Genomic DNA, 26,592 nt, shown 5'->3' on the forward strand with positions numbered 1-26,592 from the left:
ATTACACAGGCTAACATCAACCGTTTACACAAGAGCTTACTGAAACGCAGCTCGTCTACTCCTAGTTGTCAGAGCAGCCACTGGGTTCAAGGGTTACAATCAAAGGAATGATGCATCAGATGGAGAACATGGTGCCCCATCCCCCCCCTGCTAGCCGTAGCCGCCGTCCCTCATCAGTAGGAGTGATGGCGCACAGGCTCGGGGAGCGCAGAGAGGAGAGGAACGGGGAGGGGGAGGGGAGTGGAAGCTGCAGCAGCCATTTTATAACGCAGCCTGAAACGAGGCAGAGATGCCGAATCATGCAGTAAAAATGTGTCGCCTCATTCGAAATCAAAGTCGGGTTCAGGTTGTGTTAAGATTTTGATGTAAACGCCGTCTCACTATCAGCTCCCTACCGGTCGATACTAGTTCACTCCTATTCCTCTTCTGTGTATATTTCTCATCCTTTATCACTGCCTCCATCTCTGCCATGAGCTAACCTTGTAAAACACAGCATGTCTTTTTTTTTTTATCAGTGCATGTGCGTGTTTGTGTCAGTTTACTCACCCACTAGGTCCGGGTCTCTGTCCCTGTGTGAAGCGCCAGTCGTTGTTGGGAGGCTTTTGCTGTGAAGAGAGAAGAGGGTTGATCATGAATTGTGAGTTCCGTTGCATCAACAGTGGCTTCCTTTCTGAGGTTGAAACCCAAACTTGGGTTTAAATGGTGTTGCTTTGTGATTGACACGTCTGTGTGTGATGGTGTGTGTCTGTTACTGTCTGTGACTGTCTGTGACTTAGAAACCCTTTTCGTTTTGTAGTGAGGCTTGATAACGGATTACAGATGGGAGCAAATACACGTTTGTTCAGTGTTGCCGTGTTGCAGCTGCCATGTATTCAATTCTGCACACACACACACACACACACACACACACAAAGTTCTTGCAACTGAAAATAAGTCAACCTAAAATACAGAATTTAATATCCAGCTTGTCTGTTGCTAGATGTACCCCCTATAAAACATTTTGATAGATGCTTGACAAAGAGGGTCCTTGACGTCCTTTGTTATCTAACACCATACAGGTAGGGCTAATAGAGGCTCTGTAGTGGCTCTCTATAAATGTCCTCAAGTCCTTTCTTGTCCATGTCTGCCTCAGTGGACATGTCACCATGTCTTTTCCATCTCTCTAGCACTCTCCCCGTCTCTTAGGCTCTCTTGTTGTTCACTGATGTGGTGAATAGACTTGGCCCGGCTCCATATTCTGCTGCTTAATCGACACAAGAGTTCCCCAGAGGGAGAGGCCAACAGGATGATGTGCTGCATTATTAAAAGAGCTGTTCTTCCCAAGGGAATGAAAAAAACATGAGGGAGCAGGATTGAAAAAGTATCCCAAGATACATACCCACGCAGGCCAAACTGGTGACTATAGAAATGCTGATTTGAATACAGGTAAATAAGGCACAACGGCACAGTGTGAAACATGGAAGAGTGTTCGACAAATTGAGTGACAGCCAATTCACAAAAAGTTTTGCATAGCAATGTCTTTGAATAACCATATAATGCACGTCATGGAAATCCATGTCACTGGATTAAGCTTGTTCAAGAGACTTTGTTTCATCTTGTTGTTCAATCGGTACCATCGGTGAGTACAACATAAAACCACAGCGGATAAGGATGAAGATGCGGATGGGGCCCAGCAGTCCTATCAAATCACAAATCACAAGCTCTGGCAAAGATTTATCTTAAAACAGACTCAGAGATAAGTACGCACTGTACTCTGTGTGTGGGCACGAGTCTGTCTGAGCTTCGGTGGGGAGGCAGAAAATCAACACTGGCTGGAGGAAGCATCCAGAGAGGCCGAGCATTCCAGGTGTGTGAGTTGTTCTCATCACAGAGGGACTCACGCACACACACACACACACACACGCGCACGTCTGTCATTTCACAGGTCAGATCCCACTGCGGGCGAGTGGAACAAGGGTTGCGTATTGGGCAGCACTGCTAGCTTCAGGTTAACACCTTATCTTTACTGTATCATTAATGTCAAGTCACACACGGACAGGATATCAACACAAACATGGCATGAGGAGAGAGATAAGCCGAGACTGTCATTCTCTGAACCAAATACTAAACTGTTAAAAGTTGCTAAACTCTCAAGTCAAGGTGGTTTAGACAAAAAAAAAATGCTGCTCAGGAAAAAAAACATTCCAAACCATTTAATGGCATGCAGGAGGGATCAAAACATTTGGCTCTGCTTATCTAACCATCTTTAGTTGTGTTTGATTTTCACTAGACTGTCTCTGATGTGACTTAAATCTAAAGGCATGAGAGCGAGAGCAAGGTCAAATAGGCAACTCAGGGAGATGTGAAGGGTTTACAGTTCTGTTGGCTTGAACTCTCAAACCATACGAAGAATTTCATTCCAGCGTGAATCTTTACGTGCTGTCACACTGCTTATCTGTCTAAACTGGACTAAGAGCTCTGTGGAAGCTCCAGATGAACTCATGATGGAACCTTCTCAGTGCAATGCCTACAAAATGAATTCCTGTATTTTCCTACCCTCTGACAACGGGTAGGAAAATACACAAAACGGATATGCATACATATAGCATACATACATATAGAGGATATTGATGTTGAAAGAAATGTGACTGGACTGCAGCTGCCGCTCTGTCTGAAAAGAGGAAGCTGTGCTTCTTCTATTAATCCGATAACCTTCAGCTCACATAGCCACCATAAAGCGTGCATTCACTCCTCCGTCCCTATGCCCTTTAATACAAAGCAGTAATTACAGGTACACAAACATGCATATACAGAGAACAATAGGATGTCCAAACACTAAAGCGCTGGCTTTTATTAATAATTAGTAGTCAGCAGCGGAGCCCTGAGAAGAACCACAAAGGGTGGAGCCTGATTTTAATCTTCAACTTCCTTAAACAAATACCATGACTCAACTGACAAAACACCTGGGGACAGTTTCATGGACCACATGAGCCAGTTTGGCAAATGTGCAGGTTTATCATCTATAATAAGGTAAATTTACCAAAAACTCTAACGGCTGGAAAAAGGAGGCATGTAGCACGTGAGGTGAAGTCCGCCAAAACAGCACACTGCAAATGAACAAAGGACACAACGTAGAGGGAAGTGACAAACAACCAGGCGTAAAGGCCCCAGGGTCCGGCTAATATTACATACTACTAGAGGGCTGCTAATGTTGGATGCTCTGTATACACAATAAGCATCAGCTCCCATAGAGATGGCTGCTGCTGCTCTAATGCTATTATCGCCTGTGCAGTCTGTTGCCGTGGCACACGTCCATCAAGCCATCTTTCCATTTCCTTTATCTGTCCCACCCATCTATTATCTGCCATTGTCCTCATTGCATACGTGTCACTAGAGCAGGGGACATATGGCATCCTGCTGATCTCAGGAAGAAGCTCGTTCAGCACACAGAGCGGAAATGTAACAGGCTGAAGAGAAAACATAATGGATATTAAAGAAACACTTTTTGTGCTGAAACATATTTATCTTCGGTTACCAACCCTACATTAAACACGACGTGACTCGGGATGACCCCCTCGGGCTGAATGACTGTGAAGTGGAGTCGAAGAGAAAACGTCTATCAGTCATCTTCTATTTCTAATCTTGTGCTTCAAACATGAAACGTGTTGTCTGTGACTCAAAATGTCTGACAAATCATGCAAGAATGGAAATTGCACATGTCTGCAGAGCTAACACAGCTTGACTTGTCCAATGATGTCCTGGAGCTGATCATTAAGAGTTCAGAAGACAACAGGAAGTCAGAGGGCAGGCCACTGACCCCGTGAATTCCTGTTTTTCAACTCCCGCTTTATTCTTTCCTCCCTAGCCCTGTCACAATTTTCTTTCCTTGGCCCTGTTCCTCTCCTTCACCCTCCGTCTCCCCCTCTGTCTTCCTGTTCCCCTCTGGCTCAGAGTCATAGCACAGAGTCAACACTAAAGGTTTTTTTCCTCATTTATTTGTCTGATCCGTTCCATCTGTCAGAAGCACTTCTGCTTCTCACTTCCCCTCCTCCTGCTACCTTCTCTCTGAATGGCTTTTTCCTTTGTGTAAATCTTTATTATCCATTAAGAACAGAAACTCTGTGCGTGATGAGCAACTGGAAGTCTAAAATAGAAGTCATAACTCAAAGCCTGTGGTAACATTAAATATTAAGCCCAAACCAGTTTTGTAGGACAACAAAGCTCTGAGAGCTTTCTCACTACTTAGAGCGACGAATCCTCCTGCTAATACAAGAGGAGATTAAAAAAGGAAACTGCAGGGAAACATGACAAAGAAAATCTGGGTTATCTTCTAACACTGTCAACAGTACGAGCATCAAAACTTTGCTTTTAACCCAATTATTCTATAAACCTAGAATCACTATGTCAAACTGTATGTTGAAAAAAAACAGGCCTCGAGATATTTCAAGCATTTCAACTTTTGTTCTCACCCAAACATGGTGTATATCCCATACCATGCGTGATCTCCCATTTAATCTCTCACCTCGCTGATTGAGTTCATGAGGTGCTTCCTGCTGAGTGTTGTGCTGAGTGTGTTGTTGGGACTCAACATGGGCGTCTTCATAAATACAAAGTCACTCCGGCTGGATAGGGTGGAGTAACAGGGTCTGTAGGTGCGTGAGTGCGGATCCTGGGGTCCTCCCACCACCTCCATGTAGCGTATGGGTCCGTCTGCATTAAGCTGCAGGTGTAGGTCCTTGCTGGGCCTGTGATGATACCGGCTGGACCTATGGTTGCCGTAGCAGCAGCAGCAGTCGGGGTCGTCCAGCCCCGGGGTACGGTGTCTCAGGCAGCGTACCATAAGGACGATAAAAGTGATGAAGGACACAGCCGAAACACAAGCTAAAGAGATGATGAGGTACAGGGTGATGTCCGACATCCCAGTCCGGTGGGAGAAAGGTGTGTGGCGGGGGCTTGCTGGAACTTCATTGGACGTGGCTTTCTCATCCACACTTACTGTAATATTCACATAACTGGACTTTGGTGGGTCACCGTTGTCCTGAATGATAACCACAATATCGTAAGTGGAGCCTACTTCCTCCTCTGCCCACTTACGAGCCGTCCTGAGCTCACCTGTGTGTGCCCCGATACGGAACATGCCAGCGTTCGGTCCAGGGACGATGGAATAGAACAGCCACGCGTTATGCCCACTGTCAGCATCGATCCCCACCAGTTTATTTATGAGATGCCCCGGGACAGCAGATGGGGCCACAGTGAGCTGCAGTCTTTTGTCTTTTGGGTAGGAGGGATGCACAATCATTGGCACATTGTCATTTATATCCACAACAAACACGTGCACGGTGACATTAGCTGTCCGTACCGGCACCCCAGCATCCCGGGCCTGCACTTCAAGGCGGAACGCATTAAGCTGCTCATGATCCAGAGAGCGCATGCTGTAGATGTGGCCGCTCTCTGGGCTAATGTAGACATAAGAGGAGATGGGCGAGCCCTGGACCATGCTGGGAAGAATGGAGTAGGAGATCCGTGCGTTGTCGCCGAGGTCCGGATCAGTGGCTGAAACAGCAGCGATGGGGGCACTGAGAGCGTTGTTCTCAGGGATGTCCACGGAGTAGGACGGCTGAGAGAAGGTGGGGGCATTGTCATTAACGTCAGAGAGCTTCACAACAAAGGTGGTTTGTGATGAAAGGGGAGGAGAACCAGCATCTGTGGCCCTGATGACCACCGTGTATTCTGGGACCGTCTCACGGTCCAGCGTTCCAGCCGTGGTGAGACTGTAATGCATTCCAAAAGCTGAATTGAGTTTGAAAGGCAAACCTGGCGGGACAGCGAGAGTGACCTTCCCATTCAGACCGGAGTCCAGGTCTCGTGCACTAATGAGTGCTATCACGGTCTCCGGCGCAGAGTCTTCACTGATAGGACTTGTCAGTGACGTCAGCGTGACCTCTGGTGCGTTGTCATTCTCATCAATGACGTCCACGATGACGTTGCAGGAGCCCTCCAAAGCAGGCGCGCCCCCATCTCTGGCCTGCACGGTGATGTGGTATGCAGCTGCTTTCTCGTAATCCACGTCACCGGTCACACGGATCTCCCCGCTTTTAGAATCCACGCTGAAGAGGTTGAGAACGCGCTCCGGCGTGTACTTACTGAACAGGAACGATACGTCTCCGTTATTACCCGAATCCACGTCAGACGCGTTCAGTTTCGTGACCAAAGTGCCGGGAGCCACATTTTCCAATAGCCTTACTTTCTTTACCGACTCGACGAAGACGGGCGCGTTGTCATTTACGTCCAGGATTTTAATGAGCAGGAGTGTTGAGCCAGATTTCTCCGGCTGACCTCCATCTACTGCAGTGAGCAACAGGCGAAACGAGTCCCGCGTCTCCCTGTCCAAAGCTTTGTGCACCACCAGCTCTGGAAACTTGCTGCCGTCGCTTTTAGTTTCTACATTCAACACAAAATAGTCATTTGCCACGAGGTGGTACGTGCGTAACGAGTTGGCCCCGACGTCTGGGTCGTGCGCGCTATCCAAACGGAACCTCGTGCCCAGCGCAGCCGCCTCTGATATCTCCAGAGAAATGTTGCTTGTTGAAAACTGCGGCGCGTTGTCATTCACATCCAGAATGTCCACCACGACGCGGTGAAAGTCCAAAGGATTGTCCAAAAGCACTTGAAGGGACAGTGAACATTCGGAACTTAATTCACACATGTGCTCCCTGTCGATTTTTTGTTTTATGACCAAATCTCCAGTCGTCTGTTTCACCTCAAAGTACTGCGTCGTGGAGTCTGACACGACCCGTAACCTCCTCTGCGTAATCCCGTCAACTGTCAGACTTAAATCTTTAGCGATATTCCCAACGACAGAGCCCGGGTTGAGTTCCTCCGGTACGGAATAACTGAGCTGAGCGGACGCGCAGGAGAGCCAAGCAAGATAAAAGCAGAGCCTCCGAAGCCTCCCTCCTCCGGAGCGCTTCCTCTGTCTGGAGTCCATTGTGCTGCGCTCCGAGGATCGGAGAATGGGAAAGTTTTTTTTTTTTTATCTTCTTCTTTCACCCTTGCGGATCCATCGCAAAACTAAAACAGCGCTGCCGGGTCGTCTCCGTTTTAAAAATAGATCGATAGGAAGCTTTGATGTTATCATGGCGGCATTCTTTTTACGCGCAAACGAGGACGAAAATCAAAGTAATTTCTGCTTCCAGTGAAACTCCGCTGCGTCTCCCCCCGCCTCGCTCCACTCGTGGGCGGGGAGAGGCCGCCAAGGCCTTCCCTCTCATTGGAAGACTGGGCTGGAACTGCTCGGTCCAGGCAGCTCACGCACACACACACACGCGCGCGCGCGCGCGCAGAGTGAGAACTTTTCAGTGACTCCGTTTCCACGGAGAGGAGAGAGGAGAGGAGAGGAGAAGACCAACTGAGCTGTCAACGTCAAGAGTTTAGAGGACAATGAGAGCTAGATAACAAACAAAAATGCAAATCTGGCACTATCAAATAAAATAAAATCATAGATTTTATCCGACTGAGAATAGAAAAAATAAAAACTCAGTCACGTGATTCCACCGAGCGACCTGAGCCAAAGACCTGAGCCAAAGACACAGCTGTTATTTATAGCAATACTATTTGTAACCGCATGGGGGCGTGGTTTCCAAACTGGTTTCTGCCGACATAAAATCTAATATTCAATCGCTTATTCGTTCATCGCAGAAAACGCACAGAAGGACGTCACAGGAAGGTTAACGCTCTCTCAGCGTCATTGTTGTAGCACGATAAGAAATAAAAATGTGGTTGACCAGTGAAAGAAGGGTTTATCAAAAACTAGACAAAGATTAGAGTTCATAAAAATAAATAATACAAAATCCCAGATTATTCAAAATAAATGTCATGGTCATGCACAATTAAAGAAATAGAGAATGTTTTTTAATGAATTATTTATATCACCTCAGCAAGATAGGGCAGTCAATTGTGTTATTGTGAGTTTGATAAAAATTTGAAAAATTAATCTGTTTAAAATAACTGTCTTTTATCCTCTGCTCACCTGCTGGCTCTCAAAGGTCCAGGTGCTGTCGGGTAAAGACGCGTCCAGGACACTGATCACCTCCTTAAAGTCAGTGGTGCTGCTGGGTTTGATCAAAGTGAAATCACTGTACTCTGACATCGGAGACATGCAGGACCTGAAGGACTGGCTCTGAGACAACATGTCTCCCCCCAGGACCTCCACGTACTTTATGGGTCCATCGGTGTTGAGCTGCAGCTGCAGGTTTCTGTTGGGCTTCTTGTGATCATCACAGTCGCTCCGCCTCAAGCAGCAACTACCGCTGCTACTGCTGTTCCGGATGCATTTAACCGCTAAGATGACAAACGTCACCAGAGACAGCACGGACACCGAGGCCAGGGAGACAATCAGATAAAGGGCGATTCTCCCATTTCTCCTGCTGGGCTCGGCCGCTTTCTGTCGGAGGTCTAAGACGGGCTCGTGGAGGCCGTCCTCCAGCAGGATGGACACCGTGACGGTGGCGGACTGGACCGGCTCCCCGTCGTCTTTGACCTCTATCAGCAGCCTCTGAGAGGAGTCGTCCTGCTCGGACACAGCGCGTTTAGTCCTCACCTCCCCCGTGTACCGGTTGACCGTGAACAGAGAGGCGTCCGTGGCCTCCGCCAGTTTGTAGGAGATCCAGGCGTTATGTCCCGAGTCAGCGTCCACAGCCGTCACCTTGGTAACCAGGTGACCCGCTTTAGCGGAGCGGGGCATCCTCTGGTGAGAGAGGGAGCCCTGGGCAGCGGAGGAGGGGTAAATAACAGAGGGGGCATTGTCGTTCTGGTCCAGGATAAAAACATGGACGGTGGCGTTGCTGCTGAGAGACGGAGAGCCCTGGTCCTTTGCCTGAACCTGAATCTGAAGCACCTTCAGTTTCTCGTAGTCAAACGAGTGCATGCTGTAGATGCTGCCGTTATCTGAGTTCATGTAAACGTAGGACGAGACAGAAACGTCCTGCACTTTAGAGTCCAGAATGGAGTAAGAGATCTTTGCGTTCCCCCCAGAATCCGGGTCAGACGCTGATACCGAGTACAGGATAGAGCCCGGTACCCCGTTCTCTTTTAAATAGACATTATAGGAGGGCTGGGTGAACACAGGAGGGTTGTCATTCACATCAGTGATGCTGACAGGAATCACTTTCTTACTGGACAGAGGAGGAGAGCCTGAATCAGTGGCTGTAATCTCAATATTATACTCGGAGAATCTCTCCCGGTCTAAAGGACCGCTGGTCACCAGTGCGTAATTATTAGAGAACGATGGTTTCAGATTAAAAGGGCAGTCTTTGTTAAGGTGTAACGTCACTTTACCGTTATCACCGGAGTCAAGGTCCCGAGCACTGATCAAAGCAACCACTGTGCCACTTTGTGCGTCTTCGCGCACCGGTTTTGGATGAGAGGTGAGAACAATCTCTGGCGCGTTGTCGTTAAAATCAGAAATATTAACCTGCACGCGACAGTGACCCTCCATTTCGGGACTGCCTTTATCTTTTGCAGCTACATCGATGTCATATAACTGGGTGGTTTCATAGTCTAGCGGCCCTTTCAGAGTGACTTCACCCGTTAACGGGTTTATATCGAATAATGACGTCACCGAATCTGGAGTCCGAGAGCCAAATGAGAATTCGATTTCACCATTTGAACCTTCGTCTGCATCCGTTGCTTTGGGCTTCACGACAATAGCGCCCGTGGCACTTTTTTCACCGAGGGTTACTTTGTAGACGCTTTTTTCAAACACTGGAAAATTATCATTTATGTCAAGTACATTTATAGTAATCTGTGAGGTTCCGGATCTGACCGGGTTCCCCCCGTCTAACGCCGTTAGTAAGAGTTTATGGCCAGATCTTTTCTCCCGATCGAGAGGTTTCTCTAAAACAAGTTCAGGGACAATCTTTCCATCTTCACTTTGTTTTATTTTAAGGGAAAAACACTCGTTTTTAGTCAGAGTGTATAATTTTAACGAATTACCTCCAACGTCCGGGTCCGTTGCGCTCTCTAACGGAAAACGCGTGCCAACTAATGCTAATTCCGCTATTTTTAATAACAATTCTTTTGAAACGAAACTTGGAGAATTGTCATTAATATCTTTTATTTCGACTTCAATTCGATGCAATTGAAGCGGGTCTTCTATCACAACCTGCAGAGGTAGAACGCAGCTGGCGCTTTGTCCGCATAAAGCCTCTCTGTCTATCCTGTCATTCACCACCAGCTCGCCCTTCCCCGCATCCACGCTGAAATACTGCTTCCCAGCCTCGGAGGCGAGCTGCAGCTTACGGTCATAAATATCGGAAAGTCCCAAACCCAGATCTTTGGCTAGATTTCCTACCACAGATCCCTGTTTTAGTTCCTCCGGGATGCTGTAACGAGTCTGTCCGTCTATTGTAGTCCACAAGAGAAAGAAGTGATGCCACCAGAGCGCCTTCCATCTCCAGTCTCTGCATCCCGTTCTCTTTGTCATAACTGATTCAGTGAAATGCATCATTTCCATTCCACAAGAACAGAGAAAATAACGTAAAAATATGTAGTCCAGCAGCGTGACATATTCCGTTAAGAAAATGCGTTTTCATGATTTAAAAAATATACAATTAAAATTATATTCCGGGTGCATGCGCGATTTACCCACTCTCCTCCCACTCAAGAGCATTTTGGTGCTGAAATGGCAGGGGGGAGAGGGGGTAGATCTCTTTGTACAGTTCTTGATACTATTGGTGCACAGCAGCCTTCTCTCGTCCAATGAGAGCAGAGCTGAGCAGAATCGTTAAAGGTACACTACCCACTTTTGGCCAGTATGAAAGAGCAGGTGAAGAAGCAAGAGATTCCATTAATATCTTCAGGATGTACTGAAACGATATTTCACTGAAAGCAACTTTATAAATGAATATAGTTTAGTGTTATGCAAATTAATAATTACGTGAATGTAAAAATGAAATGGTTATCATTTAGATAGGAGATAAATGAATTCGTTCTTTGTTAAGGTTTAGTAAAGGTGATTGCAGCAACAGCGGCTGCCCCGCTGGTCAGAGGAGCTGTCCGTTCTTGTGGTGCTGAACCGGTCAGCAAGAAACCAAACATCCAACACACTCTTCACATCAAATGAAACAACAGTCGAAGAGCAACAAACGATGTCAAAGTGAAACTAAAAAATAAATATTACACGTTTTATGTCGGAGAAAAACTCATTTTAAATAAAGTAAGAAATAACACAAATTTAGGGAGATCCGTGGACATTTTACTGCTGGAGGAAGTGATACGATTTAATTATTTTACTGTAGGTTGGAATGCATGTATCTGCCACTCATTGTCCTATTGCTCACCTGCTGGCTCTCAAAGGTCCAGGTGCTGTCGGGTAAAGACGCGTCCAGGACACTGATCACCTCCTTAAAGTCAGTGGTGCTGCTGGGTTTGATCAAAGTGAAATCACTGTACTCTGACATCGGAGACATGCAGGACCTGAAGGACTGGCTCTGAGACAACATGTCTCCCCCCAGGACCTCCACGTACTTTATGGGTCCATCGGTGTTGAGCTGCAGCTGCAGGTTTCTGTTGGGCTTCTTGTGATCATCACAGTCGCTCCGCCTAACGCAGCAACTACCGCTGCTCCTGCTGCTCCGGATGCATTTAACCGCTAAGATGACAAACGTCACCAGAGACAGCACGGACACCGAGGCCAGGGAGACAATCAGATAAAGGGCGATTCTCCCATTTCTCCTGCTGGGCTCGGCCGCTTTCTGTCGGAGGTCTAAGACGGGCTCGTGGAGGCCGTCCTCCAGCAGGATGGACACCGTGACGGTGGCGGACTGGACCGGCTCCCCGTCGTCTTTGACCTCTATCAGCAGCCTCTGAGAGGAGTCGTCCTGCTCGGACGCAGCGCGTTTAGTCCTCACCTCCCCCGTGTACCGGTTGACCGTGAACAGAGAGGCGTCCGTGGCCTCCGCCAGTTTGTAGGAGATCCAGGCGTTATGTCCCGAGTCAGCGTCCACAGCCGTCACCTTGGTAACCAGGTGACCCGCTTTAGCGGAGCGGGGCATCCTCTGGTGAGAGAGGGAGCCCTGGGCAGCGGAGGAGGGGTAAATAACAGAGGGGGCATTGTCGTTCTGGTCCAGGATAAAAACATGGACGGTGGCGTTGCTGCTGAGAGACGGAGAGCCCTGGTCCTTTGCCTGAACCTGAATCTGAAGCACCTTCAGTTTCTCGTAGTCAAACGAGTGCATGCTGTAGATGCTGCCGTTATCTGAGTTCATGTAAACGTAGGACGAGACAGAAACGTCCTGCACTTTAGAGTCCAGAATGGAGTAAGAGATCTTTGCGTTCCCCCCAGAATCCGGGTCAGACGCTGATACCGAGTACAGGATAGAGCCCGGTACCCCGTTCTCTTTTAAATAGACATTATAGGAGGGCTGGGTGAACACAGGAGGGTTGTCATTCACATCAGTGATGCTGACAGGAATCACTTTCTTACTGGACAGAGGAGGAGAGCCTGAATCAGTGGCTGTAATCTCAATATTATACTCGGAGAATCTCTCCCGGTCTAAAGGACCGCTGGTCACCAGTGCGTAATTATTAGAGAACGATGGTTTTAAAGTGAAAGGTGATCCCTTTGCGAGGTGTAACGTCACTTTACCGTTATCGGCGGAGTCAAGGTCTCGTGCTCTGATTAAAGCTACCACTGTGCCCCTTGCTGCGTCCTCGCGCACTGGGGTTGGGCTCGAAGTGAGAACTATTTCTGGGGCATTGTCATTAATGTCAATTACTGCTACTTGCACGCGACAGTGCCCCTCCATTTCAGGTACGCCTTTATCTTTTGCGGTAATGCGTATTTCATGCACTGTGCTGCTTTCATAATCTAACGCACCCACTAATGATATCCCCCCTGTACTCGAATCCAACTGAAATATCGATAAGAGAGTTTTTGGTGTATTCTCAGCAAAGGAATATTCAATCTCTCCGTTCACGCCCTCATCTGCGTCTGTCGCTTCAACTTTTACAAGCGCAGAGCCCGAGACGCTATTTTCGTTCACAGTTACATTGTACCATGGTTTTTTGAAAACGGGGACGTTGTCGTTATTGTCTAATACAGTAATTATAATTTTTGTGGTACCGGTTTTGACCGGATTGCCGCCGTCTAGTGCCGTCAACAATAATTGATGTAGACTTTTTTTCTCCCTGTCAAGAGATTTCTCTAACACGAGCTCCGGAACGTGTCGGTCACCAGGTAGCTCTTTCATTTTCAAACTGAAACACTCGTTTTTACTCAAAGTGTACGATTTAACTGAATTACTACCTATATCCTCGTCTTGTGCGGTATCTAAAGGAAAACGAATGCCCGTCGCAGTAGATTCTGCTATCTTTAATGCTCTTTCCTCCCTTAAAAAATTGGGATAATTATCGTTAATGTCCTTTATTTCCACTTCTATCCGGTGTAGTTGCAACGGATTCTCTGTTAGAACCTGTAAAGGCAACACGCAGCTGGCGCTTTGTCCGCATAAAGCCTCTCTGTCTATCCTGTCATTCACCACCAGCTCGCCCTTCCCCGCATCCACGCTGAAATACTGCTTCCCAGCCTCGGAATCGACACGCAATTTACGGTCGAAAATGTCTGATAGTCCCAAACCCAGATCTTTGGCTAGATTTCCTACCACAGATCCCTGTTTTAGTTCCTCCGGGATGCTGTAACGAGTCTGTCCGTCTATTGTAGTCCACAAGAGAAAGAAGTGATGCCACCAGAGCGCCTTCCATCTCCAAACCCTGCATCCCGTTTTCTTTGTCATCCCCGGTCCGTTACAACTCCTCATCTTGAAGTATTATTCCTCATGCCAGCAATCAAATCCATCTCCGAAATAAATAGTCCTGTATTAATAGCTGCTCAAATATTCGATATCCAAATATACAATATTTCGGGAGCCTTCGAATAAGCGCATCTCCTCTGCAGCTCCCAGCTCCGCGAGGGTTACCGTGGTGAGACTGAATGTGTCTGTGTGGGGGGGATGAAGTAGATCTCTTTGTACAGTCCTGCATGCTATTGGTTCACAGCGTCAAGCCCTGCTATCCAATCACATAGAACGAACTGCTCAAGCTGCTGCACCCCCCCTTTAGGTCACAAAGCACTTTCATGAATCTTACTGAAGGAATGCAATCATAATTTATGTGTACAGTGACATCACGAAGAACAAAAATGACAACAAAAACCTTTAAAGAAAACATCCGGATTTTAATTATAAAACAGTTGGGAACCTAATCTTCCTATAGTGCAACTGGAAAATATCGAAATCGATGTCAATAATAGAATGTGGAGCACCTTGTCCTCTCAAATGAAAATATATGTGCATATTTGCATATACTTTCTACCATTAATTTATTATTAACTTTATAAATCTCAGAAATCTCGCTCCCTGTGATGTCACAGAGGGCGAACGTGCACAAGATGTGCGTGCACATGCATGCACATTCATTGCGTGTACGCAGCTGCCCAGGTGCACCCAATTAACTTAGTTGCAGTTTCGTTCTCAGAGGCTTTTCTGACAGAGCTGTTTGAGGCAGAAGGAACGGATGCTGTCCAGCAACGTGTGTTTGGACAAAAACCTTTACAGAGATTTCATACAAATGTCTGGAAACTGCAATACCTTGTGGAAAAAGAGTATAATATGTGATCTGTAAACAACCACTATTGCCAATGAAATGATTTCCGATCTCACGCGGCAGAATTATTCAAGGCCGCCAGAATGTATTCAAGTTCTATTCTCGTTTCGATTACGCATCATGACGGACTTTCTCCATTGCTGGGAATTTACGGTATAGGACGAAATTATAATCACGTATAACTTCGATAAAAATAAGGATTACTCCATTTATGAACATTGTTGAAACAATTCGATATAATCTGTGCACGCAAAACAATTAAACAATGAACCAAGACTGTTGTTTAATACATTGTGCTGAAACGAAATGCCATATCAAAACTACAATTTTCAACTTTGAAGCTAAAATGTTCCCTTTTTAATCACCCTGAAAGTTTAAAACACGTGGAGCGACAAGTATGAAAATGACTGAGAAAGCATGGAGATAATATCGCATTAAATATAGCCCGGGAGAGACAGACGTTGATCGAACAAGTCTAAAAAAACAACCCTTGATTTTTGAGGAACTGTAATATCAACTGAATAAATGTTGAGGCTATAAAGTAATAATAATTTTTAAAAAAAATCAAAGACAATAAAAAACAGCTTGAGTCAATTTTTTCTAATTATTGTTTTGGTCATAGATGCAAATAGAATGTATATAAATAAATAAATACGAAATAGGAACGAAAACGCGGGTGTTTATCCTCTGCTCACCTGCTGGCTCTCAAAGGTCCAGGTGCTGTCGGGTAAAGACGCGTCCAGGACACTGATCACCTCCTTAAAGTCAGTGGTGCTGCTGGGTTTGATCAAAGTGAAATCACTGTACTCTGACATCGGAGACATGCAGGACCTGAAGGACTGGCTCTGAGACAACATGTCTCCCCCCAGGACCTCCACGTACTTTATGGGTCCATCGGTGTTGAGCTGCAGCTGCAGGTTTCTGTTGGGCTTCTTGTGATCATCACAGTCGCTCCGCCTCACGCAGCAACTACCGCTGCTCCTGCTGCTCCGGATGCATTTAACCGCTAAGATGACAAACGTCACCAGAGACAGCACGGACACCGAGGCCAGGGAGACAATCAGATAAAGGGCGATTCTCCCATTTCTCTTGCTGGGCTCGGCCGCTTTCTGTCGGAGGTCTAAGACGGGCTCGTGGAGGCCGTCCTCCAGCAGGATGGACACCGTGACGGTGGCGGACTGGACCGGCTCCCCGTCGTCTTTGACCTCTATCAGCAGCCTCTGAGAGGAGTCGTCCTGCTCGGACGCAGCGCGTTTAGTCCTCACCTCCCCCGTGTACCGGTTGACCGTGAACAGAGAGGCGTCCGTGGCCTCCGCCAGTTTGTAGGAGATCCAGGCGTTATGTCCCGAGTCAGCGTCCACAGCCGTCACCTTGGTAACCAGGTGACCCGCTTTAACGGAGCGGGGCATCCTCTGGTGAGAGAGGGAGCCCTGGGCAGCGGAGGAGGGGTAAATAACAGAGGGGGCATTGTCGTTCTGGTCCAGGATAAAAACATGGACGGTGGCGTTGCTGCTGAGAGACGGAGAGCCCTGGTCCTTTGCCTGAACCTGAATCTGAAGCACCTTCAGTTTCTCGTAGTCAAACGAGTGCATGCTGTAGATGCTGCCGTTATCTGAGTTCATGTAAACGTAGGACGAGACAGAAACGTCCTGCACTTTAGAGTCCAGAATGGAGTAAGAGATCTTTGCGTTCCCCCCAGAATCCGGGTCAGACGCTGATACCGAGTACAGGATAGAGCCCGGTACCCCGTTCTCTTTTAAATAGACATTATAGGAGGGCTGGGTGAACACAGGAGGGTTGTCATTCACATCAGTGATGCTGACAGGAATCACTTTCTTACTGGACAGAGGAGGAGAGCCTGAATCAGTGGCTGTAACCTCAATATTATACTCGGAGAATCTCTCCCGGTCTAAAGGACCGCTGGTCACCAGTGCGTAATTATTAGAGAACGATGGTTTTAAAGTGAAAGGAAACCTCTTTGGTACCTGCAGTGTTACTTTGCTATTATCACCGGAATCAGCATCACGTGACTTAAGCAAAGCCACCACTGTGCCGCTTGCTGCGTCTTCGCGCACTGGCTGCGGTTCAGAAGTGAGAATAATCTCCGGAGTGTTATCGTTAACATCAACGACGTCTATCTGGAGACGGCAGTGGCCCTCCATTTCAGGAATACCGTTGTCTTTAGCAGTTATTTCTATTTTATACGAAGGGGTTCTTTCGTAATCCACCCCCCCTATTAAATGTATTTCTCCTGTTAAGGGATTTATTTTAAACACTGATGAGACGGACTCTGGTGTCCGCGGGCCAAACGAAAATGAAAGCACTGCGTTCGGGCCCTCGTCAGCATCAGCTGCTGTTACTTTGATAACAAATGTATTGTTTGCAGCATTTTCCGCGCAGGAGACTTTATATATATTCTTATCAAAAACTGGAAAATTGTCGTTTGCGTCAAGCACGGAGATAATGACCTCGGAGGTTCCAGACATGACTGGGTTTCCTCCGTCTAGCGCAGTGAGTTGCAGCTGGTGAACGGCCGTCTTTTCTCGGTCGAGGGGCTTCTCCAGCACTAACTCTGGGACTCTTTTACCGTCCTCGATTTCCTTCATTTTCAACGTAAAACATTCGTTTTTAGATAACACGTAGGATTTGACTGAATTGCTACCAACGTCAAAATCTTCTGCACTCTCGAGAGGAAACCGGGTCCCAACTGCTGCTGCTTCAGAGATTTTTAAGGACAATTCTTTTGTATGAAAACGAGGCGAATTGTCATTTATGTCTTTTATTTCCACCTCAATCCGGTGTAAATGAAGAGGATTTTCAAGAAAAACCTGCAGAGGTACGACGCAGCTGGCGCTTTGTCCGCATAACGCCTCTCTGTCTATCCTGTCATTCACCGCCAGCTCGCCCTTCCCCTCATCCACGCTGAAATACTGCTTCCCAGCCTCCGTATCGACACGCAATTTACGGTCAAATATGTCAGACAGTCTCAGTCCCAGATCTTTGGCTAGACTTCCTACCACAGATCCCTGTTTTAGCTCCTCTGGGATGCTGTAACGAGTCTGTCCGTCTATTGTAGTCCACAAGAGAAAGAAGTGATGCCACCAGAGCGCCTTCCATCTCCAGTCTCTGCATCCCGTTCTCTTTGTCATTATCCGTTACAATATGTTACTCCCCATCAAGAAAATCATAATATTCCAATCCAATAATCAGGCGGTATTCCCAAAAGAATGTAAGCACCATTCTTTGTCATGCTGAATCTTAAATCATCAAGTCGCTTTTCATCTCCGGAATATGAGTGTATCACCCGCCGTGCTCCATCTACTGTTAAGGTTTACCGTGCTGAGCCTCGGAGGGGGAAGGGCAGATCTCTTTGTACAATTCTGTATGTGATTGGCTCGCAGCACCCAGCGCTCGCGTCCAATAGGAAGGGGGGTGAGCAGTGTTCTTAAAGACACAACAGCGACGTCACAATCCGCCTTTAAATGTGCTGCCATGGGCTGTCAATTTAATCGCATCTCTGGGGGTTTCCAAGTCTATTGCGAAAACAATATGCTGAGTATGAAATCAAAGTATACAAATGTGTATTCTCAGAAACGAATATGCAGCAAAAATATCAAAGTAAACGCAGTAAAACTCAAGACATTCCAACTACATGTCGGCCAAACACCAGAATTCGATGTAAGTTGAAAGCATGTTTGCAATGAGAAGCGCTCTGCTCATGTTGACTTTTCACCAAAATAGTTTTCACTATTTATCAGAATATGCAGCTGATGAGATGCCAGTTTTCAGCTTTCACAAAAAAAAGAAAGAAAAAGAAGAGAAATGAAAAGACCTAAAGATCACCATGTTTCCCTGCATTCCACAAAGAGTCGCTGTCCTTCTCCGTGGTGCTGAAATGTTTCAGGAATTACAGGCATGACGATGATTTCTACACCGTCATTTTGATCCTTTAGAAATACAATGATACCAAGTAATGATCCATTATATTTATTTTACTTGTATCTAAACAGTTATTTGAGATTCCATAATCATATTTTATCCTCTGCTCACCTGCTGGCTCTCAAAGGTCCAGGTGCTGTCGGGTAAAGACGCGTCCAGGACACTGATCACCTCCTTAAAGTCAGTGGTGCTGCTGGGTTTGATCAAAGTGAAATCACTGTACTCTGACATCGGAGACATGCAGGACCTGAAGGACTGGCTCTGAGACAACATGTCTCCCCCCAGGACCTCTACGTACTTTATGGGTCCATCAGTGTTGAGCTGCAGCTGCAGGTTTCTGTTGGGCTTCTTGTGATCATCACAGTCGCTCCGCCTCACGCAGCAACTACCGCTGCTCCTGCTGCTCCGGATGCATTTAACCGCTAAGATGACAAACGTCACCAGAGACAGCACGGACACCGAGGCCAGGGAGACAATCAGATAAAGGGCGATTCTCCCATTTCTCTTGCTGGGCTCGGCCGCTTTCTGTCGGAGGTCTAAGACGGGCTCGTGGAGGCCGTCCTCCAGCAGGATGGACACCGTGACGGTGGCGGACTGGACCGGCTCCCCGTCGTCTTTGACCTCTATCAGCAGCCTCTGAGAGGAGTCGTCCTGCTCGGACGCAGCGCGTTTAGTCCTCACCTCCCCCGTGTACCGGTTGACCGTGAACAGAGAGGCGTCCGTGGCCTCCGCCAGTTTGTAGGAGATCCAGGCGTTATGTCCCGAGTCAGCGTCCACAGCCGTCACCTTGGTAACCAGGTGACCCGCTTTAACAGAGCGGGGCATCCTCTGGTGAGAGAGGGAGCCCTGGGCAGCGGAGGAGGGGTAAATAACAGAGGGGGCATTGTCGTTCTGGTCCAGGATAAAAACATGGACGGTGGCGTTGCTGCTGAGAGACGGAGAGCCCTGGTCCTTTGCCTGAACCTGAATCTGAAGCACCTTCAGTTTCTCGTAGTCAAACGAGTGCATGCTGTAGATGCTGCCGTTATCTGAGTTCATGTAAACGTAGGACGAGACAGAAACGTCCTGCACTTTAGAGTCCAGAATGGAGTAAGAGATCTTTGCGTTCCCCCCAGAATCCGGGTCAGACGCTGATACCGAGTACAGGATAGAGCCCGGTACCCCGTTCTCTTTTAAATAGACATTATAGGAGGGCTGGGTGAACACAGGAGGGTTGTCATTCACATCAGTGATGCTGACAGGAATCACTTTCTTACTGGACAGAGGAGGAGAGCCTGAATCAGTGGCTGTAATCTCAATATTATACTCGGAGAATCTCTCCCGGTCTAAAGGACCGCTGGTCACCAGTGCGTAATTATTAGAGAACGATGGCTTAAGAGCAAACGGAAAATGTTTAGAGAGTTTTAACGCCACTTTACCGTTATCACCAGAATCAAGGTCACGGACGCTGATTAAAGCCACGACTGTCCCACTGCGAGCGTCTTCGGGCACAGAGGTGGGTTTTGAAGTCAGAACGATTTCTGGCGCGTTATCATTTACGTCTAAAACATCCACCTGCACACTGCAGTGACCCTCCATCCTCGGCAAGCCTTTGTCTTTTGCACTGATATCTATTCTGTAGGAGGCCTGAGTTTCGTGGTCCAGCTGTTTTTTCAGAAATATATCTCCTGTCACATCATCTACTTGAAACACTGACAGGACTGACGGCGGCGTGTGAATACCAAGCGAGTACTCTATTTCTCCATTCGGACCCTCGTCTATGTCCGTCGCTTTTGTACTGATTACAAAGGATCCGTTTGCACTGTTTTCTTTAACAGCGATTTTATACAATTTATTTTCGAATAACGGCCGATTGTCGTTAATGTCAAGCACTTTTACGGTTATTTTTGAAGTCCCGGACTTCACCGGATTCCCTCCGTCCACAGCGGTGAGAAATAAATGGTGAATTGCTTTTTTCTCTCGATCTAATGATTTATTTAACACAAGTTCTGGTATTTTTCTTCCGTTTTCAATCTCTTTAACTTTGACGCTGAAGCACTCGTCTCTGCTGAGCGTGTACGTCTTTAATCCGTTGCTGCCGACATCGGCGTCCTCTGCACTCTCTAAGGGAAAATGCGCACCTACAACGGTGGATTCGGCAATTTCTATTACGTGATCGCTTTTACGAAAACTCGGGGCATTGTCATTCACGTCCTTAATTTCAACTTCTATCCGGTGTAACTGTAGCGGGTTCTCTAAAACAACCTGCAGAGGTAGAACGCAGCTGGCGCTTTGTCCGCATAAAGCCTCTCTGTCTATCCTGTCATTCACCACCAGCTCGCCCTTCCCCGCATCCACGCTGAAATACTGCTTCCCAGCCTCCGAGGCAACGCGCAGTTTACGGTCATAAATATCGGAAACTCCCAAACCCAGATCTTTGGCTAGATTTCCAACCATAGATCCCTGTTCCAGCTCCTCCGGGATGCTGTAACGAGTCTGTCCGTCTATTGTAGTCCACAAGAGAAAGAAGTGATGCCACCAGAGCGCCTTCCATCTCCAGCCTCTGCATCCCGTTCTCTTTGTCATCCCCGGTCCGTTACAAAACGACGTTGCAAGCCGTTAAAATACGACTCAAAAGGAAGATGTCAAAATGAAAATCCAACAAAGACGAGTTCGATGTCCTCCACATGTAGCCATATTTACGCATCTTGTGGTCCAAATTACATTTGTATTATTTAACAGGAGACTTGAAGCGCAACCTCCACGTCGAGCTCGAAGCAATATACTGGCTACAGTGCTGCATGACGGGGGAGGGAGTAGATCTCTTTGTACAACTCGTTATGCTATTGGTGCGCAGAATCCACCCGAGACCCAGTCAGATTGAAACAGCAGTGTAGTCTGGAACCAGTTGGCTGAAATGGCAAAATGCCTGCACGGCTACTATAGACAACGCAAAACATATGGGCAGTTTATTAAATGTATAATTAATATTTTTTATTTTATTTAGCTTGATATGGTTTGAACTATACTGTTGTATAATAATTAATATCGAAATTTCTAAAATTACACTCACTAAAACTTAAATAAACCACATATAGCTCTGGTACACAACAGGGTCATTTTATTTAACTTACAGAAACACAACTCTCATATACTCTCAGGTGTTGCACTAATTGGTTTTAGCTGTTACTTTAATCACACAATCATCCACTGCCACTGCCTAAATGTTCCACAGCACCTAAATTAAGAATTTCATCGTCCAAAGTGCACAACACGAGATCCAAATCTCAAAGAGGCTAAAACAAATCGAACCACAAATAAGACATTTGATTCTTACTTAAAGGCAAACACAAAATGTGTCAGGAATCCCAAGATAATGATGACGTAAAACGAGTCTAATAAACAGCTTTAGAAAACATGAGGTATGACGACAAGGTGCGAAGGAAACCAGCCGCTTATATGATAAGAAATTGGTCGCCAGTTTGTTCTTTCTTTCTTTTTTTTCCCTCTCTCTTCTAAACATTAAATAATAATAAAAATAATAATAATAACTAAAGAGGAAAAAAGAAAGAAGACATTTTTTGGAGTACGATGTAACCATGTTATAGACTTTAGATGTATACATTTCAGCGGATATATCTTATATAGAAATTAAGAGCCCAGTTTGTTCTTTCTATAGCTTAGTGTCTTCAACAGCTCCTCAAGCAGGAGCTACTCTCGAAGAAGGCATCGAACAGCAACAAATAATTAATCTGTGATTTCCATAATGAAAAATAATTACAATACCTTTCCAGAAATATTAAACATAAAAAAGTATTGATTGATTTCTCATATCTTAAATAATAATGTAATGATTAAGTTATCAATAGCATCTTAATACATAAAATAACTCATTAGCTGTTGGTTACCAAAATCAGTTGCTCGTTAATTCCTCAAATGTAATTCCTAGTATACGTCATTACAAATATTACAAAATGTTAAGGATCATTTTATCCTCTGCTCACCTGCTGGCTCTCAAAGGTCCAGGTGCTGTCGGGTAAAGACGCGTCCAGGACACTGATCACCTCCTTAAAGTCAGTGGTGCTGCTGGGTTTGATCAAAGTGAAATCACTGTACTCTGACATCGGAGACATGCAGGACCTGAAGGACTGGCTCTGAGACAACATGTCTCCCCCCAGGACCTCCACGTACTTTATGGGTCCATCGGTGTTGAGCTGCAGCTGCAGGTTTCTGTTGGGCTTCTTGTGATCATCACAGTCGCTCCGCCTAACGCAGCAACTACCGCTGCTCCTGCTGCTCCGGATGCATTTAACCGCTAAGATGACAAACGTCACCAGAGACAGCACGGACACCGAGGCCAGGGAGACAATCAGATAAAGGGCGATTCTCCCATTTCTCCTGCTGGGCTCGGCCGCTTTCTGTCGGAGGTCTAAGACGGGCTCGTGGAGACCGTCCTCCAGCAGGATGGACACCGTGACGGTGGCGGACTGGACCGGCTCCCCGTCGTCTTTGACCTCTATCAGCAGCCTCTGAGAGGAGTCGTCCTGCTCGGACACAGTGCGTTTAGTCCTCACCTCCCCCGTGTACCGGTTGACCGTGAATAGAGAGGCGTCCGTGGCCTCCGCCAGTTTGTAGGAGATCCAGGCGTTATGTCCCGAGTCAGCGTCCACAGCCGTCACCTTGGTAACCAGGTGACCCGCTTTAGCGGAGCGGGGCATCCTCTGGTGAGAGAGGGAGCCCTGGGCAGCGGAGGAGGGGTAAATAACAGAGGGGGCATTGTCGTTCTGGTCCAGGATAAAAACATGGACGGTGGCGTTGCTGCTGAGAGACGGAGAGCCCTGGTCCTTTGCCTGAACCTGAATCTGAAGCACCTTCAGTTTCTCGTAGTCAAACGAGTGCATGCTGTAGATGCTGCCGTTATCTGAGTTAATGTAAACGTAGGACGAGACAGAAACGTCCTGCACTTTAGAGTCCAGAATGGAGTAAGAGATCTTTGCGTTTTCACCTAAATCAGGATCAGACGCTGACACCGAGCACAAAATATTTCCGGAAGGATAGTTCTCTTTGATATAAATGTTGTAAGAAGGCTGAGAGAAAACGGGTGGATTATCATTTACATCTAACAGTTCAACCAGTATCACTCGTTCACTGGATAATGGAGGTTTACCAGAATCCATAGCACTTATCTTGACACTATACTGATCATTTCTTTCACGGTCAAGTGGCCCATTCGTTACCAAAGAATAATGATTAGAGACGGATGGTTTTAGCTTAAAAGGGGATTTGGAAGAGACGCTCAATGAGACCTTCCCATTGTCACTTGAATCCGGGTCTTTTGCGCTTATTAGCGCAATAACAGTTCCTACTGCTGCATTTTCAGGAACAGGCGTTGTCAAAGACGTAACAATTATTTCTGGGATATTGTCGTTGATGTCAACTACTTTAATTTCGACGCCACAATGTCCTTCCAACTCAGGATTACCTTTGTCTTTGGCAGTTATGTCAAATCTGTGTAAGGAGTTCGTTTCATAGTCTAAAGGTCCTTTAACCATAATAGCGCCAGTGGACGGGTTAATGTCAAACAATGATAAAATCAGACCTGTTGTTTGCTCAGCAAAAGAATATTCAATTTCACCATTCAACCCTTCATCTACGTCTGTCGCTTTAACCTGCAGTGTCTCAGTTCCAGGTGTAGCCTTTTCACTGATACTCGCCTCGTACATCTGTCTTTCAAACTGTGGCGCATTGTCGTTGTTGTCAAGTACAATAACTGTGATTTCAGACGTCCCTGAACGCACCGGATCGCCGCCGTCGACTGCAGTGAGGACGAGCCTGTGCACGGGCAGCTTTTCTCGATCGAGCGGTTTTTCTAGGACCAGTTCAGGGATTTTTCTTCCGTCTTTGTGTGTTTTAACAGTCAATTTGAAATGGTCGTTTCTACCTATGAGGTAAGAGCGTACAGAATTGGTGCCGACATCAGGATCCTTTGCGCTTTCCAACGGAAATCGCGCGCCTGGGTTTACCAACTCCGCAATTTTCACCACTTTCTCTTTAGTAAGAAAACAAGGCGGATTATCGTTTGTATCCAGAATCTCAATTTCGACTCTATGCAGCTGTAGAGGGTCGTCTATTACCAATTCTAAAGGCAATAGACATGAAGCTCTTTGTTCACACAGTTCCTCCCGATCTATTCTATCGGTCACCACCAGCTCGCCCTTCCCCAAGTCCACGCGAAAATATTTCTTACCAGCCTCCGAGGTTATCCGTAATTTACGACGATATAGGTCAGAAACAACCAGACCCAGATCTTTGGCTAGATTTCCTACCAGAGAGCCCTGTTTCAGTTCCTCTGGGATACTGTAGCGAGTCTGTCCTTCTATTGTACTCCACAAGAGAACGCAGTGATGCCACCACAGAATCACCTGCCACGCAGGCATTTTTTTCATCATTATTCCTCGTTCCATAAATCCCGTTTCTGTCCACTCCAATTCCAGCTTCTAAAATGAATAAATGCAGATGATCTATACTCCAACGTAGACGCGCCCTCCAACATAAGAGTGATATTCATGCTTTGCGTCTGCATGTGCACCCCTCTCCTCCCGTGCAGAATATTGCGCTATAAGCGGGAGCCTCTCTGAGAGAGAGAGCGAGAGAGCAAGAGAGAGAGAGAGAGAGAGAGAGAAGATCTCTTTTTACAACACTCGATTTCATTGGTGGACAGAATATACCCATTACACCAATCGTATAGCATCAGATTAAAACTACAGATCAGTGACGTAAGAAGAGGTGAAATATTATCATGGTACTATTCATCTCACATTGAATCCAACCTTTTTTTTTAAATTAAGCATGTTTGTATTTATATTTAGAAATATAACAAGAGCAATACTATTACCTTTGCTACTGCTGCTGCTAATACTATTATAATTGTATAATATTGATAATGTCAAATACACATATACACACATATTTTATTAATATATTATTGAAATAGATGACCTAGTACTCTCTCTTCGAAATAACTGATCATTATAAGATCACTTCTAATCCTTTGTTCTGATCAATGCCTCTCCTCCATGTCTGCCTGCATGCATGCACCTGCCTTAGTGGCTGACAAGGTTCTTCATTGCCTTCCTGTGGCCAGAAAATGCCAGTGCAGTCTCGGCACACGTCATTACGTCGGCTCAGCTCTCACCCAACCGCAGAGAAATAATACCGTCAGCAGCCAGCGTAAAATACCCGGATGGAGGTTTGTAGAGCGAACGAAGAGGGAGGGGGAGCGCAGATAGTGTGGGAAAGGCTGCGCGTCTCTCTCTCGCTCTCGCTCTCTCTCTCTCGCTCTCGCTCTCTCTCTCTCTCTCTCTCTTTCTTTCTCTCTCTCTCAATTTAGGAATACTCTACATTTTCTTTGTAAATATCAAACGTAAATTCATTTTAAATGGCAAAATAAACATTCATAGCATATCCAAATTTTTATGAAAAACAAACGATAAGTAAAGCATTGGATATTGAAATAACCACGTGCTCTAAATAAAGATGGGCGACAGAGGGAGATGTAGAGAGGCAGCGGGACAGACGGAGGGAGGCTGAGGGAGGCTGGGGCTGCTTTCAGCACCAACAGAGTGGACAGCGCCACACAGGCGGCCAGCTGCTGCTGCTGCATGACGCCGGAGAGGCAGCCAGTCTGACCGACGACAGCATCCAGCCGGTAAAAAAAACCCAATCCTCCGCCTCCTCACCACTAAATACAGGAAGTGTAGAGGAAGAGTAGTGAGATCTACCAGAGGAGCAACTGATTAATTTCTACTGCAGGAAAACAAGCATGAAAATAGTAATATATTGTATTGTATTGTCATATAATTAGAATTTAAATTTGTCTGGGTTAAGTTTGGATTAAAACATGACATTTTGTCTTGGTGTAATGTTGCTACTTGATCAGTGATGTTATTTCCATGTCTTCTGGGCATTATGACCAGACATAATAATCCTGATGTAAATGATCAGAAGCAAACAGGATCCTATTTACACCTTCCA

At 46.4% G+C, this 26,592-nt stretch overlaps 5 protein-coding genes across 5 annotated transcripts in view; all 5 read right to left on the reverse strand.

Moving 5' to 3' along the window:
• LOC137895222 (protocadherin gamma-B4-like) overlaps window positions 1-26,592 on the reverse strand; it is a 75,395-nt gene that overhangs the window by 4,463 nt on the left and 44,340 nt on the right. The window contains exon 2 of the mRNA XM_068740705.1: window positions 547-605. Within this exon, the coding sequence (XP_068596806.1) occupies window positions 547-605 (59 nt within the window). The remainder of the gene's footprint in view (window positions 1-546; window positions 606-26,592) is intronic.
• Window positions 4,490-13,772, reverse strand: LOC137895113 (protocadherin Fat 4-like). Its single transcript, XM_068740597.1, has 5 exons — window positions 11,319-13,772; window positions 10,628-10,655; window positions 8,005-10,464; window positions 7,389-7,392; window positions 4,490-6,971 (listed from the first exon to the last, which is right to left on the reverse strand). Exons 1-5 carry the CDS (start codon window positions 13,770-13,772, stop codon window positions 4,490-4,492), a joined length of 7,428 nt encoding a protein of 2,475 aa, XP_068596698.1.
• LOC137895114 (protocadherin gamma-C5-like) lies at window positions 15,321-17,789 on the reverse strand. Its single transcript, XM_068740598.1, has one exon. It carries the CDS (start codon window positions 17,787-17,789, stop codon window positions 15,321-15,323), a length of 2,469 nt encoding a protein of 822 aa, XP_068596699.1.
• Window positions 18,676-21,144, reverse strand: LOC137895115 (protocadherin gamma-C5-like). The gene has a single exon (XM_068740601.1). It carries the CDS (start codon window positions 21,142-21,144, stop codon window positions 18,676-18,678), a length of 2,469 nt encoding a protein of 822 aa, XP_068596702.1.
• On the reverse strand, window positions 22,548-25,022 carry LOC137895116 (protocadherin gamma-C5-like). The gene has a single exon (XM_068740602.1). The coding sequence runs from the start codon at window positions 25,020-25,022 to the stop codon at window positions 22,548-22,550; it is 2,475 nt and encodes an 824-aa protein (XP_068596703.1).

This window comes from Brachionichthys hirsutus, chromosome 6, assembly GCF_040956055.1.
Source record: "Brachionichthys hirsutus isolate HB-005 chromosome 6, CSIRO-AGI_Bhir_v1, whole genome shotgun sequence".
NCBI lineage: Eukaryota > Metazoa > Chordata > Actinopteri > Lophiiformes > Brachionichthyidae > Brachionichthys > Brachionichthys hirsutus.

Coding starts and splice junctions, on each gene's coding strand:
- LOC137895113 (XM_068740597.1), bottom strand. CDS start 13,772: ATGACAAAGAAAACGGGATGCAGGGTTTGGAGATGGAAGGCGCTCTGG. Junction 10,656..11,318: donor GGACCTTTGAGAGCCAGCAG/GTGAGCAATAGG, acceptor CTGCCATTTCAG/CACCAAAATGCTCTTGAGTG. Junction 10,465..10,627: donor TGCTCTTGAGTGGGAGGAGA/GTGGGTAAATCG, acceptor TCACTGAATCAG/TTATGACAAAGAGAACGGGA.
- LOC137895114 (XM_068740598.1), bottom strand. CDS start 17,789: ATGACAAAGAGAACGGGATGCAGAGACTGGAGATGGAAGGCGCTCTGG.
- LOC137895115 (XM_068740601.1), bottom strand. CDS start 21,144: ATGACAAAGAGAACGGGATGCAGAGGCTGGAGATGGAAGGCGCTCTGG.
- LOC137895116 (XM_068740602.1), bottom strand. CDS start 25,022: ATGGAACGAGGAATAATGATGAAAAAAATGCCTGCGTGGCAGGTGATT.